Below are 17,547 nucleotides of genomic sequence, written 5' to 3'. Positions count from 1 at the left end.
TATATATATATATATATATATATATATATAATGTTTATGTTATTATTTGTAACTATTTTAATACTTAATATTTATTCAATCAAATTATATTACCATGTCAAATTTTATTTCCAAGTGCTCAACTCATATATATTCTCAGCTCAGGTTGCACTTCATGGAAATTTTCAATTATTTTATAATTTTATATGCTAATATGATTTGGAAGAAAAGCTTAAATGGTTTTGTGATTTTACGGCTTCATAGCAACATGTTTATATGGATTTTATGTTGCACTGCAAAAGTATTCAGAGCTTTAAGCAGTTTTCTTACATACAAATCTTGATGAAATTAGGTTCTTTATGATATTTAAATGTTTGAGAATTGAAACACAACATTTATTTTAAAGTGGCATTGTTTCAGGTTTGCAGATATTCTGAAATAAGGTGTTTGCAAAAAGATTCAGTCCTGTTGTAGAAGTCCTAGGGTTAGACAGATGAAAAACAATTGCTCTAACAAGGACACAATTGCCGTACAATTGGCCTCCATATGTGAATCATTAAAATAACTACCATTTCCTGACAACTCCACTGTCAAGCATAATTATTCTGGTTCTGAGGTGAAAATGTTGTCCAAAGAATTTTCTGGTCAAGTTGTTTTTTAATCATAATTCAAAGACATTTGAGTAAGTCAAGCCTTGCACTCCTCAAAAAGAAAGAACAGGATAGATGCTGCTGGGGCTTATCACCAGAGATCAGGCATTTTGTTTATAGAAGTGGGAATGAGTGGTGCAAATTTTACCAGGAGAATGATACCAAATGCAGACACAAATTTACATCGAAATCGTTTGAGAACAAAAAGGTGAATGTTCAACAATGGGCCAGTCAAAACCCTGATCTCAGTCCAACTGATGATCTGTGACAGATTTTGAAAATTGCAGTGCATCAGTGTTATCTGACTAACCAGAACAACCTGATGCAAATCTGCATAGACAAATAAGCCAAAATCAAAACTGAACAGTATGTGCTGCAAGCATGGTCCGCAAAATATTAATATTAAATATTATATGAATAACTATACTATAAAATATTAACATTAATTTTATTCCTGAAATTGCTTCTTTTTAAAAAAAAAAAATTTATTAGATGATTAAAAAATATATATTTGATCACAAAAATTGTTGTATTAAAGGGATTCACCTTCAGTTGCTGGTCCCCATTGACTTGCATAGTGTTTTTTTCAATGCTATGGAAGTCAGTGGGGACCAGCAACTGAAGGTGAACTATTTAATCATATAAACAAGTGTCAGTATTTTATTTCAATAAATATTAGTAATCTGTGTTGTATTATTAATATGCAACATTGATATATAGTTTCATGTTTTCTAGAGAAAAAAAATTTGTTTAAAATTGAATATGTTTACAATGTTCTGTGCTGGGTGTTTTTTGTTTGCTAAACTCTGATTCATTTAGTGTATTTCCCTCAGTGAGGTAAGTCAAGACTTCAGTGCTAGTGTTGGCCTGTCTGATATGTGCACACAACTTGGATCCAGACACACACACACAAGCACTAACGCAAACTTACAAACACTCATAGGTGGCTCATTTACCAGCACACTTAGTTGGCCCCTGGTCTGCCCTGTGCCCTTGCCAGAACCCCAATAGCTAAAATGTCCCCCTAAATCATATCCCTTCCCACACACACATACTGTCTCTCACACACACAAACACACACCCTTTTTTCTTAGAGTTTTGACTTTAATAAGAGATATCCAATCACTCTTAAACCCTGATCCCAAACCCCTCTAAACATATTTTATTTAGATGTTTTTATGTGCAAAGGGGCTCCTGACACATTAACCTCTCCAGGGCATGTCTAACCCTTCTCCATTTCCAAAGGAAACGACACGTATGCAAATACACCGGTCCGTTACCCAATCATCCCTGAGCCTAAAGCTAAACTCAAGGTTACAGGATGACACTTAACATTATGGTTTACAGATTCTGCCAGCTGTTACTGCTTTATGACAAAAGCATCACTTTAACAGAAATAAGATATACAAATAATTTAATAAATAGCATTTGCTCTTAGGTATTTTTTTATATTTTATTTTATTTATTATATACTGGGATAATCACTAAACATGGGTTGGTTTAAAATTAATCTCATGTAACTCAGATGTAGATTATTGTCTATTCTGTGAATTGTACCATGTCCAATGTCATTGTCAGGCATCATTATTTTTATTTTATTATTTGTTATACTTTAATATTTGTTGTGTGTGTGTATATATATATATATATATATATATATATATACATATTGGGTATAGAAAAGAATCACCCCTTTTAAAATAATCACATTTTGTTGCTTTATTTTTTTGCTGCAGTTTTTGTTTTATCCAGCTGAATTTACTCTCTGCAATTTATAATCACTGAGTAGGAAAAAGGATCACTCCCTCCTAAAAATGATTTGTAAACTAAATCAGGTGTAGCTACTCACCTTCTCAATGGCACACAAAGCCATTTGACTTTCAACTGTGATCAGCTGTGGTCATTCTGATTAGCTCGGCATGAAAAGAGCTTTCCTGGAGCATGTCAGTCATTGGTAGTGCAACTGAACTGAATAATCAACTATGGGTGGCAAGAAACTGTCAAAAGATCTCCGGGATAAAGTTGTGGACAGGCACAAGTCAGGAGATGGATACAAAAAAAAATTCAAAGGCTTTATCAATGCCTAGAAACACAGTGAAGTCTATTATTAAGACGTGTGTGCATGTGACAACTATATCACAAGAAAGGGGTTACAAGAAAAAAGCCACTCCTCAAGAAAGGCCTCATGTGGTCACGACTGAGCAGGATAAGGGGAAAAATAGATGGGGCAATATACCATCAAATTCTTAAGGAAAATCTGCTGCCCTCTACCAGAAAGTTGTCAGTGGGAAGAAGGTTTACCTTCCAACATGATAATGACCCAAAGCACACAGCAAAACTGAGCACACAGTGGTTGAGAAGAAAAAGGTGAATGGCCTTGTCAGAGCCCAGACTTAAACCCCATTGAAAATCTGTGGAATGACTTGAAGACTGTAGTACACAAACGGTCACCATCAAATTTAACTGAACTTGAGCAGTTCTGCAAAGAAGAGTGGGCAAATACTGCAAACTCTAGATGCGCAGCCTTTTAGTAAAGACATATCCCAACAGACTAACGGCTGTAATTAAAGCAAAAGGTACAACAAAATACTGATGAAAAGGGGGTGATTATTTTTCCAGCTCATCAGTGATTCTGTTTTTTTTATTTAATTTTCTTTTACCTGGATAGTATAAGTTGCACTGAGTAAATACAGCTGGATAAAACAAAACTGTGTCTGTCTTCATTTCAGGCTGCAAAGCAACAAAATGTGATTATTTTAAAGGAGTGATTCTTTTCTATACCTACTGTGTGTGTGTGTGTGTATATGTATATATATACAAAGGTTGCACTATATGTAAATTCAATTTGACATATTTCATACTTTTAATTCTCTCATATTTTTATTGCATTTTATTTAACTCTAATTAATCAATTTCCCCCATCTTCTCCCTCAGCATATTAATACTTCTCTTCCTTTGTCCACCCCTTTTCTTCTTTCTTCTTTAATTTCCCTTTCTCTCATATTCTGTTACTGTACATACAGTCTGGTGGCAGGCCAGTAGTTTCTGACCCTCTAGTATCAGTGAGTGGATCCTTTCTGGTGACTCTTGTAATTCTAAATGTGGCTGCACAGTCAGCAGCATAAGAGATATGTTTAATTAAAGGCCTTTCTGACGGCTGGAAGGCATCGGTAACCTGATTCCTCGAAGAGTGTATGGCTTCAAATGAGGAAGATTGCCAACATATTATGTTACATTTACATGTGATATGCTAATCAAATAGCCAATTAAAGCAGCACTATTAAATACATTAAAATACATTTAAAACAGTGTATTTCAATCATTTCAGCAGCGTACAGATCCTCGTTTATGTCAGACTGTGGCTACAGCAGCGCGGACAGTCGCTTAGCTAGCTCACATATACCATATCTATAATAATGGGAAAACATATAGTTTTTATGACATAATATGTCGTTATTACGAGAAAAAATGTCATTTTAACGAGAAAATATGTAGTCTTAACGAGATAATTGTCGTATTAACGACAACATCTCGTTTTTATGAGAAAAGATGTCGTTTTAAAGAGAAAACATTGTTATTACGAGAAAAGATGTCATTAAATCGACATATCTCATTATTACGAGAAAAGATGTTGTTTTAACGAGATAAATTGGCTGAATACCTCAAGCGTGTGACAGAAATGTTATGCCCCTCACCATATTGTGATGATGCCCTGTCAGGCCGGAGCGATGAGACAAAAACATTAAAATCCATTACAAACGAGGGATTTGTTGCATCCAGTGGGGACATAATTACGGATTATGACTTATACTGTCATTTTACGCGTTGCATCATGCCGTGTAAACATAAAACTCTGTCTGCATTTGTGATCGGAGGAATGACAAACAGCAAGCGCTACTCTACACTACTCAAAACTCGCGTTTGGATCATCAGTGGCAAATTCTTCAAATATAAAAAACTTACTTACAGTCTGTGAGTCAGAACAGCCGGCATTGTAGTCTACTCTACCAGGATCAGGAAACAGTCCTCCATAAAATGTGCTGCACACATCTGAATATTTTGGTTGTACTGTTCTGGAACAGTGTTGTAAATACAACTTAACCACTGATTTCTAGTCGTGTTCATTTTTGGAAGGCCAAACAAAGTAGTTTCGCTTTCACAATGAAACAGCGTCACACACGGCGGCCTTGAGTGAAGCAGATTCCATTAGCATCTAGCATCAACAGAAAAAAATTAAATGGCTACTTCATGAACTCCATTGGTTTTGTGAAAGAAATGCCAAATTTGTCAACACCATCAGATGTCACCACCATAAGATTTTGTGTTCCAATGATATATCAAAAAACTTAAATGTGACATACATATTTGTTGTGTTTGTTTTAATACAGTAATTGACTGATTCAATGTATATGATAGTTAAAATGACTACAAATTCAGGTTTTCGTCACCACCGTCAGATGTGTCAACTCCGTCAGTTATGTCAGTTCAGTCAGTTGAATATTTTGATAATATTTCATTATGATATTTTATATTTGTTGTGGAATTGTTGGTCACATGTGAAAGTGCAATCTGTCTGCTAACACGGGAAACGCTGCCGTTTTGACGACAGGGGGCGCCATTATCACCGGTAGGTGGATGCACCTGATTATTTCATTTTGTTTGACTGAAGCAACATAATTCCACAGCATTTTATCTGCTATAGTCAGCACTTTATCATCTTATGCTGTCAGAGTGTTCATGACTTCCATTATATGTTTTGGAACCTCCTGGCCGTACTGTATGTGCGGAGAGAACTGCGATACAGAGAGCGGTCGCAGAAGGCTACCGAAGATTTACAGCCATAGCTGTCACATGGTATATCATATATTCCGAATTTACTGAACAGAAAATATATTCAGTATGTTAAAGAATCCTTTCATCTTACCAACAGTGATATCAAAGATAGTTTTGTGGGACCCTGCGGTGCTTGTCGACAGGTGTTAATGGAGGTCCCCTTTTTAGAGCTAATAAATAATAATAAACGTTACATCAATGATGTGCTGAGGATTTGGAAAGGGAGCATTTAAAGTGGAAACTCTTCAGGAACTCTGACTGTATTACAAGCCGGGTTTCCATCCAAAGTTTCAAATTTAACTTTATAAAAAATTATAAAACATTTGCGAACAAGCATCATTCCCATCCAACAAGTCATAGAGAACAAAATCGTCACTTCCTGATAAACTGGCACTACACGCTTAAAAATAAAGGTGCTTCACGATGCCATAGAAGAACCTTTTTGTGTAAATGGTTCCATAAAGAACCTTTAACATCTGAAGAACCTTTCTGTTTCACAAAAGGTTCTTCGTGACGAAAGAAGGTTCTTCAGATTATAAAAAGGTAAGAAAGGGATGGTTCTTTAAAGAACATTTGACTGAATGGTTCTTTGTGGAACCATCAATGGTTCTTCTATGGCAGGGATCCTCAAATCTGGCCCACGAGATCCACTTTCCTGCAGAGTTTAGCTCTAACCCTAATCAAACACACATGAGCATACTAATCAGTGTCTTCAGGATCATAAGAAAATAACAGGTAGTTGAGTTTGGTCAGAGTTGGCGCTAAACTCTGCAGCGCATTGGACCTCCAGGGCAATATCTGAAAATCCCTGTTCTATGGCATCGCTTGAAGAACGTTTTAAAGCACCTTTATTTTTAAGAGTGTATAAAGCACTAAGAGAAGTAGGAGAATATAGTTCTTTTTTTTTTTTTTGCGAATTAGGCTAAGTTTGGCGTTTCCATTACTCGTTTCTCATACTTCAAAATGCGCATTAAAATAGGGTGATGGAAACATAGCTACTGTCGTGATTTGTAGCGTAACTTCTCGAGCAGTAGGCCTACGTAGATTCAGTGCATTAAAATGCGCGTTATTTGATGATGTTGCAGAAGTCTATCAAGTAGTCTTATCGATGTCAAAGTTTCTTTGGAGTTCCTCCTTATAGCGAATGGGCGTATGCAAGTGGAGTCGGCACTATATAAACCGGACTGACCGTCAGATCCAGCCTCTGTGCAGTTTAACAGCGGGGATCCTGGTTGAAACGGAAGCTTCTTCTTTTTGCAGGTAGGCCTATGTCTCATTCATGCATTTATTCATTCATTAAGATTATAGTGTTTCGAAATAAAAACACAATTCTGAGAAAACGTAAAATGATATGGTCTCTAATGCAAACAAATGTAAGATTCGTTCAAAATATTTTATGGTTCTTTATCTCTGAAATGGGTCACGAACTCTTATGAATAACGTGTTTTACATTTAGGTCTAAATAAGTAAAAATTTTCATATATCTAAAATTAATTCGAAATAAAATACGCCCCATAGGCTTTGTACAATTTTGTCCTAGACTTTAGAGGTTTTTGGTGTAAATTTTTTTTCCGATGATTAATCATTTTCCGTTTAACCGACAGCACTGAAACTACCATCAAACATGAATAAAGAAGACGACATGAAGGAAGTAGAACTGAACGAGATGGATCAGGAAAAACAGCCGATGACCGGAGAAACTCCGACAGGCACCGAAAAAAACGGCTGCGTAAAGGTTAAAGTGCCGGAGGACACCGAAGTCAAATTTACGGGCCTCTCCAAAGAAGAGTTGATGAAAGTCGCCGGCACAGCCGGGTATATCTGTTTATCTTCCTGCCTGCCTGCCTGCCTGCCTGTCTGTCTGCCTGTCTGTCTGTCTGTCTAACATACATTTGCATATTTTCTGCAGGTGGGTTCGGACTCGTTGGGTCTTGCTGGTTTTGTTCTGGCTCAGCTGGATTGGCATGTTAGCAGGAGCAATAGTAATCATAGTACAGGCCCCACGCTGTAAACCCATTCCTGAGATGAACTGGTGGAACGAAGGTTTTCTGTACCAGATATCTGACGTTAACACTTTCTCTGAAAATGGACTACAAGGTGAAAATGTCTCCATTTAATATTTGATTATTGTTTATTTGTGTTAATCATTCAAACCTGATATCTTCAGTTGTGCACACTGATTAATAATTGAAAGACCGCCCTGAACTCTGTTGCTGGAGAAAAAGGAAACACCTTAACTGATGGTGATCTCCCATTCCCATGCTCTTCTTCTTAACTCTTTTGTCTTTCATTCTGTCTGTAGGAGTGGAGGAGAAACTGGACTATCTGAACCAGATGAAGGTGAAGGGGCTTGTTTTGGGTCCAATACACACTGTGCAAGCAGACCAGTTGAGCACACTGGAACTAACTTCCATTAACCCTGAATTTGGTTCTGAGGGCCAACTGATTTCTCTGCTGGACCGAGCACATAGAAAAGGTGACCTCATTTGTTTGTTTTTAAGGTTTTCAAAATAAAACCTCACTTCACTGACCTATTTTGAAATCACAAAATAGGTCACTGGATAGACATCATTAAGCTCCTGTTGCTCTGTTTTAGGAGAAAGCTGTCTGAATAGCAGTGAGCTGTCAGTTTAACCTCTGACCTCCTGCCTTTTTTCTTCTAGTGAATATGTGGCATTACTCATTTTAACTCTATTTGTAACTATTTCTTTATGTATAATTTGAAATATATCAAAGCAAACCAAAATATCCTAGAAAAAAAAGTCTCCTCACAAGCCATTTATGGCACATATTGTATGCATTATGCCATTTTAGCGACAGTATAGAGGACTGGCTTGAAACTGATTCACTAGCTCAAAAACCGTTGTGTTGGTTTAGCAGGAACGTCCCTGTGGTTTCCAGTAAATAAAGCCATATGCCTTCAACCCTCCCGGGCACACCTGTGTTCAGCGCTGGAGATGAGGTCGGACTGAAGGCTGGGGTGAGTAGAGCATGCTGTCTTGTAAATTAAAGTGAAAATTAAGATTTTGATAAGTTGATAACTTGACATAATTTCACCTATACAGGAGAAACCTGAAGCAATGTGGGACCTGGAAAGTCAAGCAGAAGATGACAATGCAACAGCAAAGGTACATTTTCATGATCACATTTTCACGTTGCTATACATAGCACTCTAGTAATTGCACATTTTTAAAAAACACACTCTGTTTCTTTCTTTTGACTCGGACTGTGCAGGAGGAACGTACCGCAGTGCGTGACTTCTTTAAAGCACTCAGTGATCTGAAAGGAAAAGAACGATCGCTTCTGCATGGAGAATATGTCAGCCTTTACAGTTCATCCACTTCATTAGCATTTCTCCGCCTTTGGGACCAGAGTGAACGCTTCCTGGTAGCCTTAAACTGGGGAAATGACTCTGTTATCATGACGCTGACCAATAGCGACCTGCCCGCTGAGGCTCGAGTCTGTGCTTCCACAGATACAGAGAATCTAGCTGTGGATAGTAAGGTGTCAGTGGAGACGTTAGAGCTAGGGCCGAAACAGGCTGTTCTGTTGTCTTATGCATTTCCTGGCTAGACACACGGACACAGACAGTCCTTAATGTCTCAGATGAGTTTCAACACTGTGCACAGGTTTGGAAAGACTTTGTATTTTGAGTGGAAGAGTTTATAGTTTAAATTTTATTCTCTAATAGGGATACTTTTAGGTGCACTAAGCTATGTGAAAGAGTTGTTACAGTTGATGTATAGGATAGAAGTTGTCTCTACATGTCTCCATACAGAGACATGTAGATCTAAAGCCCCTGATTTAATAATAAATGAAATGGCTACTGAAGATGTGTTTTGTTTTAAACTGAATCCACTTTATTGCACTGGTGCAGTTAATGCGTACAGTATATCAAATGAAAATGGTTCCCTCTTGAATTAATTTACTTTGTTGTTTTAGGACACAATTACTAATCATAATCTTAAAGCAGGAAAAAAATGGTTAAGAGAAGTGTTAAAATTAGCTAAATACAAGACTGTGTTTAAAAACGGTAAATAAAATCTACAAATATAATATACAAAAAGAATCTTACTTGCATGCATTTAACATTAACACAAAATTACATTATCATTCAAATGATTGGGATGACTAAGAGTTATTAATTAATTTTATTAGTTTTTTTTTTTTTTAAGAAATTAGTACTTTTATTCAGCAAGTATTAAATCAATCAAAAGGGAAAATACTTGCATTATAAAGACTTGCATTGTTATATAAATTTCTATTTTAAATAAACGTTGCTCTTTTAAAAGTTTTATTCATCCAAGAATCGCGAAGAAATGTATCATGTTTCCCACAAAAACATGGTGGAAAGGCTCGAGGTGGACAGTCCTTTCACAAACTGCCACTAGAGGGCACTTTATGTCCTCAACATTCAAGCCCATAATTACATTTTGCATATTAATCGGCCAACTAAGAAAGTTTATAAACGTTTAACCTGGTTTTTACAAATCAGCAACTTTTTTTAATAATGCAAAGAAATTAATGTAATTTGCCTAAAACTCCCATAATTGTTATACAGCTATATTATATAAACACAAATGTAATTGTTTTAGTCAACACGCATGTATGAGATAAAATAGTTTAAAACAGAGTTTCACTATAAGTTGCATTGTAATTCATACAACCCTCATAAAAATAAAGGTTTTTTATTTTCATTGATGGTTCCTTGAAGATCCTTTAACATCCATGGAAACTTTCCAATGCACAAAAGATTATTTTTAGTAGAAAAAGGTCATTTAGATTTTTTTTAGTCACACTCAGGAAAAATTTGTATTTATTTATTTTTTAAAACTGTTCACTGAAAAGTTATGTGAGGAACTAAAATTGTCTCCAAAAACATTATTCACACACACCCACACACACAGTTCTTACAGTACTTTACAGAAAACTAGTGGCCAGCATTGGAATGAAGGGCGATTCATGTTCTTCTCAAACAATTCAATCCTACTGGCTCCTCAAAGCCTACAACAGTAACAATAAACACACTTGGGGAAAAAATAGATAAAACCATCTGCTTGAGGTCTGTCATATTTTTTTTTCTCATGTCTTTGAAAGAGGTTCTGTAGAGCAGGATCAGACAGGCTTCGGAAGGTCCACCCAGACCTCATGCAGAGCGCAGAGAAAACAAACCACACTCCTAAGACTCTTCCTCTTCCCCTCAGCTGGTATTGTACATCTTAAACTGAGGGAAGGAGACAGAATAGCATGCAGGGAAGATGTGTCTTTGAGCATGTTTTGAGAGCTTTACAGTTGTGTTGGTTACACCTTCCTGTGCAGGGGAAAAAAACAGCTCTGCATCTGGTTCTATCTTGGATGTTAGGCACAATGAAAGCAAGTATTCGTGGGAATAGGTTTCTGTGACTTAGTAGTTATTCTGCAGTCATTGTATTTATTACAAATTACAAATTTGCTTTTCAAGGGACATTTTGGGGCAGTCATGTCCTAATGGTCCACAATGAACCCGAAAGTTGCGGGTTTGAGTCTCAGGTCCGGCAGGGATTGTCGGTGGGGGGAGTGATTAACCAGCGCTTTCTTCCACCCTCATTACCACGACTGAGGTGAGACCCTTGAGCAAGGCATCGAACCCCCAGCTGCTCCTCGGGTGCCGCAGCAATATGGCTGCCCACTGCTCTGTGTGTGTGTGTGTTCGTTCACTACTGTGTGTGTGTGTGTGTGTGTTCACTACTGTGTGTGTTTCTGTGTGTGTGTGTGTGTGTGTTACTGTGTGTGTGTGTGTGTGTGTGTTCACTACTGTGTGTGTGTGTGTGTGTTCACTACTGTGTGTGTGTTTATGTGTGTGTTCACTACTGTGTGTGTGCTCTTGGATGAGTTAAATGCAGAGCACAAATTCTGTGTATGGGTCACCATACTTGGCCACACGTCACTTCACTTTCATTTTGTCTAAATATAGCCTAAACACTCCATGAATGTATATTCATACTCTGTATACAGTGTATCCTTTATTAAAAACTATGTGCCGATTTGTAAAAATATGACATTTTCCTTCTTAAGGACCAATGAAAATACTTTGATTTTATACATATATGACATGTGCATGAATATATTTCATTTGGTTGCAGAAATCTATGACTCTCTACTGTTACTCCTCCAGTACTGTATGTATGTTGGCTGTAAGGGGCGGGAACAGATGAAGTCATCTTCATAAAAGTGAACTGACCACCAAACTGTGCTCTTGTGTTCTGCCCGAAAACACAAAGGACGCCTCGCCTCCACTCTGTACAGGTATTTAACTGTCGTCTTTATATATTTTTATTTGTGAATTATTTATTTATTGTTAAGCAGTTTTTAAATTATTTAAATTATTAAGGGAAAAAAGCTGTCCAAACCTACGTGGCACTACGTGAAAATTAATTGCCCCCTCCTGTTAAATCATGAAAGAACTGCAAGTTAAATTTCACTAGCCACACCCAGGCCTGATTACTGCCAAACCTGTTGAATCAAGAAATCACTTAAATAGAACCTGTCTGACAAAGTCAAGCATGCTTAAAGAGCAACACATCATGCCGCGATCAAAAGAAATTCAAGAACAGATGAGAATCAAAACAGTTGACATGTATCAGTCTGGAAAGGACTATAAAGCCATTTCTAAGGCTTTGGGACTCCAGTGAACCACGGTCAGAGCCATTATCCACAAATTGAGAAACTTCAGTCACCTGAAGATGAGTCTGGGCTGGTGTCTGAGTGGACGGACTCTGGGTTCTCCAGCAGTGCCTGTAAGGCTCTATCAAATGCTGCTGTTCACCCTCCCGGGCACACCTGTGTTCAGCGCTGGAGATGAGATTGGACTGATGGCTGGGGTGAGTAGAGCATAAATAAATGGGTAGCTGAATCGGTGTTTGGTTGCAAAATTCAGAATTAAAAAATTGGCTCCCTTTAAATTCATTAGTTGGAATTTGAATTGAATGGGTTACACTCCACAGATTGTGACTGAATTCAAAGTGACTGGAGGAGAATTTAGCCTACTAAACTGCGATTCAAAGAAATTCAACACATACAATGTATTCTGGTAACTTGGTGTTCTAGGTTCACAAAAACAATAGTTATTTAAATATGCTAAAATATATCAGCTACGTATTTTCATTGTCTGTCTGTCCGTCCGCCCATCCTTAGTCCATATTTAAGGCCTATGAATACTTTTTGCAAATTTTCTAATATTGCAATGAAAAGGAAGTAGCTGGTCTTTTCTTTTATATTGTGACCTTAAGAATTACAAGGTCAAAAAAATGCACAGGTAAATTGTTCATAGTTACATTAATAACATGCATTTAGAAAATGTCAATTCGTGTCAACTTCAAATATTTTTAAACATTCATTCTAGGCTTTGTCAAGTAAATATTCCACGTTTTTGGTTTTAATTATGCTTTCTTGTAAATCCGAGTTTCAGTTCTTAATCTACCTCAATTTAAATTCATGGACTGAATTGGAATTTAAAATCCATTTTAATTGAGTTCTTAATGATTCACAACCCTGTTGAAAAAGGGACAGAAGGATACAGATTTTTTCATATATTACTATTTATGTCTTGTAAGTTTATAGATTATATGTATTTTAATTGTAGTCTTTCAAGAGATGCTTAGACCAGGTCAAAGAAAATAATAAATAAATAAAAAATTAAATGAAGTTGCCTTTAAGCCAAATGTGCTGTATTTAGGTATAAAAATACTTAGTCTTCAACCTATTGCTCTGCTATGACTTTGTAAAATAGTCATAAACTGTGTAGTTGTATATGTGCTATATAGCCACTTGCGTTGTGTTATGAATGGCCATCTGACACATTTCTTAATGCATAAAATCAAGCCTGTGTAGCTAAAAGCATTAGAAGCGAGTAGCTTTGAGGCCTTAGTCTTATATTTAGCGAAGTTACCAGCTGATGACTTAAGATTCCTCCTTTACAGGAAAAACCTCAAATAATGTGGGACTTGGAATACCCAGTAGTAGAGACGAATGCAACAGCAAAGGTACATTTTGATTATTCACATGACTATTCATAACAAGTAGATATGATCTCATCACTGTACTAATTACAAATTTAAATCCAGAACGCTGCATCTTGCTCTCTCTATCTTCCACTCATTCAGACTCTGCAGGAGGAGCATATCGCAGCTCGTAACTTCTTCAAAACACTCACTCATCTGAGGGGAAAAGAGCGATCGCTTCTGCACGGAGAATATGTCAGCCTTTTCAGTTCACCCACTTCATTAGCATTTGTCCGCCTCTGGGATCAAAGCGAACGCTTCCTTACTGCCGTGAACTGGGGAAATGACCCTGTAACCATGAACCTCATTTATAGAGACCTGCTGTCACAAGCTCAGGTTCGCCTCACCACAGATGCTGCGAATCTAGCCGTGGATAGCATGGTCTCCTTAGAGAAGTTTCAGCTTGGGCCCAAATAGGCTGTTCTGTTGTCTTATCCTTATGCTGGTTAGACAAACATATGCAGATCCTCACATATCGTCTCAGAGCTGTTTGTTTTTCTCTCAGGTCTCATAAAATAGTGTCTTTTTGCTTCGAGGAGTTTAAGTAGTCTAAATATTACAAATCTTAAAGTGATTTAAAATAACTTTTTTTTCAATCATTGCGTGTATTAAATTTGACGTCTCTTATCTACTAATATAGTTGAATAAAAAGGTTTTCCATGTCTGCTTTCAGTGCAAAGACGTGTTTATTCAAAACCACCTTAAAAATCAACAACTGGTCAACAAATGAACCAACCAAATGAACCAAATGAATCAACAAATGTTTACTGCTGTATGTGTCCTTTTTTTTTTTAAATCGGTGTATTTTATAATGAGAAAACTTGACTTTATGCTCACAATACATAATTGTTGTGCGCTTGTGTCTTGGCTCCATGCCATTTGTCGTTAGTTCTCAGGGCAGGAAAAGGAAGACTCTAAAGTTAACAGGTGTGTGTATGTATGTGTGTCATGTGCGATCGTGATATGCACTATATAAAACTATTACTTCCTGCACACTTAAGCTTGTAAAATTTCTTCCAGCACCTATATGCAGAACGGGGCCAGCATGACAATTCATAAATCTAGTTCTTCAGTTAAGAAATAAGTATGATGGCTCATTATCACAAAGTTTGATTTATACAGTAATTAAAATAATTTAGACACTCTTCCCTATTGGTTTTTTTAATTTTTAAAAAAAATTTTTTTTTTTTTTTACTCCGGATGTGCACTACTGCATATGGGGGAAAGTGCCTCTTAAGTTATAACAAGATTTGGTCATATATTTTACCTGGTGCCCCATTTGTTTTTGTTTTTTTAATGACAGTCTAGTGTTGATTAATGTAAGGTCAGAGGTCAAATCTGAAATTTCAATGGTGTATAATTCTCATTTATTTACCTTTTGTTTCTGCAGGTCCCATATAATATTTTCTTCGGCAATAAACCGTATTCTGGGCTTGAATCTGTGTTAACGTGTATGAGACGGAAAGAGATCGATCTTGTAAGAAATCTTTATCTAATTCTGATTGTGAACTTTCCCAGATATAAGCGGTGGTGAGGGCTGTTCATTTGCATGTCCTCCCACAGATAGAAGAAACATTTTGTAGTACAGAAATTACAAATCCAGACAAACTACAAGAGCAAAATGTATTTATTGTATTCGGCTGTAGTGATATACCATCAGAACCCTTTAAAATAAATTTAATAAATTTTCTAATTTCTGTTCATTATAAAAGAGTAATTATTTATAGTATCAATAAAAATAATAAATACAAGTATATTAATAACAATTAATATTCATAAAATCTAAATCCAAGTTAAGTGAAGTTTACAAGGTAAAGAACAGAAATAGATCACAAAAAATGTTTGGTGAGAACTAAAAGATGTTTGGTAAAAACTACAATCAAAAGGGAAAAAACATCCAGGTCAGTTGATATTCAGATAAAGACTGAAGAAAACAACACAGTTTCTACATGTAACATATTTTACCTTCAGCGCTTTGCTATTTAAACTCAATTAATGTGCACTGACTGAATCAAAGTTAGCTTGTGCTTTCCTGGTTTATTGCACTTAAAAATCTAAACACTGACACTATCAATGACACTCATTTTGGTGACTTTTTGTTGTAAATATTAGAGCTGCATGTGTTTAAGTAATTGCAACGTAAGTATGTGACCCTGGACCATAAAACCAGTCATAAGGGTAAATTTTTCGAAATTGAGATGTATACATCTCAAAGCTGAATAAATAAGCTTTCCATTGATGTATGGTTTGTTAGGATAGGACAATGTTTAGCCGAGATACAACTATTTGAAAATCTGGAATCTGAGGGTGCAAAAAATTATCAAAATATTGAGAAAATCGCCTTTAATAGTTGTCAAAATGAAGTTCTTAGCAATGCATATTACTAATCAAATTAAGTTTTGATATTTACAGTAGGAAATTTACAAAATATCTTCATGGAACATGATCTTTACTTAATATTCTAATGATTTTTGGCATAAAAGAAAAATCAATAATTTTGACCCATACAGTGTATTTTTGACTATTGCTACAAATATACCCAAGCGACTTAAGACTGCTTTTGTGGTCCAGGGTCACATATGAGGTATAAAACATTTATTTGTACAACTGCTTCAAACTATTTTTTTTTTTTGTTTTTTTACTTCACTATGACAATGTAAATATTTTATGCATTTTTGTATTATTTTACAAAAGTAGTACTGGATAACACTAATAAACCAAAGTTTTGTAGTTGGAAATTACATTAGAAAAAGGACTACATTATAAAATTACAAACTGAAATATAGCAAATTGTGTTTGGTCATTATACTATTATTTGTTTATTAAAAAAAAATGTTTGAAGCAATATTTGTGCACATAGTAAGTAGTTGTGATACTGTGATTCTGTCTCAGACGGCTTTATAACAGCTGTTTGTGCATGTGTGTGTTGATTTGAATGTCAGCGGGGGTACAGTGATATTTCAGAGTCGTCGGAGACAGCGACGTGTTTCTGGTAAAACACAACGTCGCACTCTTGAGATGACAGAGTGTGGTCACAAACCCGTGTGTGTGTTACATGTATTTGTCAAACGTGTCTTCATGTCTTTGTGTGTGTGTGTACCTATGTGATTGTGTGTGTCTTTTCTGTGGGGATGGGGCTTTCGTTTTGACTGTGAGCAACTTTTGACGGCAGTGAATCGGGTTTTTTGAGACTCTGAAAATGGAGTCAAATCACACAGCAACTTATCTTAATCAACTTAAGTCATTCACTTGAAATGCCTTTAAAATCAGGAAAAATTTCTGGTAACTTTGAACCACACTCACCGTTTCATGTTTTGTACAGGCTTTATCATGTCTGGCTCTGTTTCTCTCTCTCTCTCTCCCTCCTTCTCAATAAGAGAGACGAGAGAGAGAAAGACACAACGCCCCCTCTCGCCCTGTTGATGTGAAACTCGTCACCGAACAATGCCCAGTCATGCCTGACTCTCGGTTTTACTGATACAGCCTACTCGCATCACTAAACTTCATTAAACCCTTTATCTTGAACCCCATCTTCATCTCAAACGTTTCTTCATCACCTCCTCCATTATCACTACCACCATCATCATCACCAAACTATATTATTCTCAGCAAAAGTGTGACTTTCGATATCAAATATATACCGTTGTTTGTCAAACTCTTCAAAATCTCTGCATGAAATAGTGACTCTCCCTAAAATGAATGAGGGCGGCTGCGTTGCAATTTCAACAATCATTTTCATACCTCATCATTAATAAAGGCCTACTGAAATGTCACCTACACGTAGAGATGGTAACCTGAATCTTAAAAATAAAAATTCTGTCAATAGTGACTTGGTCTCATGTGTGTTCCAAAGACTATGACTTCTTATGTGGAACACAAAAGAAGTCATAGTCTTTGGAACACACATGAGACTATGACTATGACTTCTTATGTGGAACACAAAAGAAGATATTTTGAAAGAAGTCGCATACAAGTCAGTGTTGTTTTTTGAACTCCTTTAACTTTCATTGTATAAACATAAAAAGTCCAAACTTGCTTTAAAATGT

The 17,547-nt window shown here is 36.3% G+C and overlaps 1 protein-coding gene across 1 annotated transcript; it reads left to right on the top strand.

Annotated features, from left to right (window-relative positions):
- Positions 1-6,468: 6,468 nt before the first annotated feature.
- On the top strand, positions 6,469-14,016 carry LOC107595329 (4F2 cell-surface antigen heavy chain-like). The gene is made up of 11 exons (XM_016285698.1): positions 6,469-6,722; positions 7,067-7,277; positions 7,372-7,559; positions 7,765-7,938; positions 8,059-8,086; positions 8,412-8,442; positions 8,528-8,590; positions 8,697-8,961; positions 12,147-12,322; positions 13,421-13,483; positions 13,604-14,016. Exons 2-11 carry the CDS (start codon positions 7,087-7,089, stop codon positions 13,916-13,918), a joined length of 1,494 nt encoding a protein of 497 aa, XP_016141184.1. The 5' UTR covers positions 6,469-6,722; positions 7,067-7,086; the 3' UTR covers positions 13,919-14,016.
- The last annotated feature ends 3,531 nt before the right edge of the window (positions 14,017-17,547 follow it).

The sequence above is a fragment of the Sinocyclocheilus grahami genome, unplaced genomic scaffold, assembly GCF_001515645.1.
Source record: "Sinocyclocheilus grahami isolate Dianchi unplaced genomic scaffold, SAMN03320097.WGS_v1.1 scaffold200.1, whole genome shotgun sequence".
In the NCBI taxonomy this organism is placed as follows: Eukaryota; Metazoa; Chordata; class Actinopteri; order Cypriniformes; family Cyprinidae; genus Sinocyclocheilus; species Sinocyclocheilus grahami.
The sequence above is the reverse complement of the archived record's forward strand: the minus strand, read 5'-3'. Positions and strand labels throughout refer to the sequence as shown.

Excerpts from the sequence above, each read along its gene's own strand:
- LOC107595329 (XM_016285698.1), top strand. The coding sequence starts at position 7,087 with ATGAATAAAGAAGACGACATGAAGGAAGTAGAACTGAACGAGATGGAT. Across the intron at positions 7,560-7,764 it reads CTCTGAAAATGGACTACAAG|GAGTGGAGGAGAAACTGGAC; the intron begins GTGAAAATGTCT and ends TTCTGTCTGTAG. Across the intron at positions 8,591-8,696 it reads ATGACAATGCAACAGCAAAG|GAGGAACGTACCGCAGTGCG; the intron begins GTACATTTTCAT and ends CGGACTGTGCAG.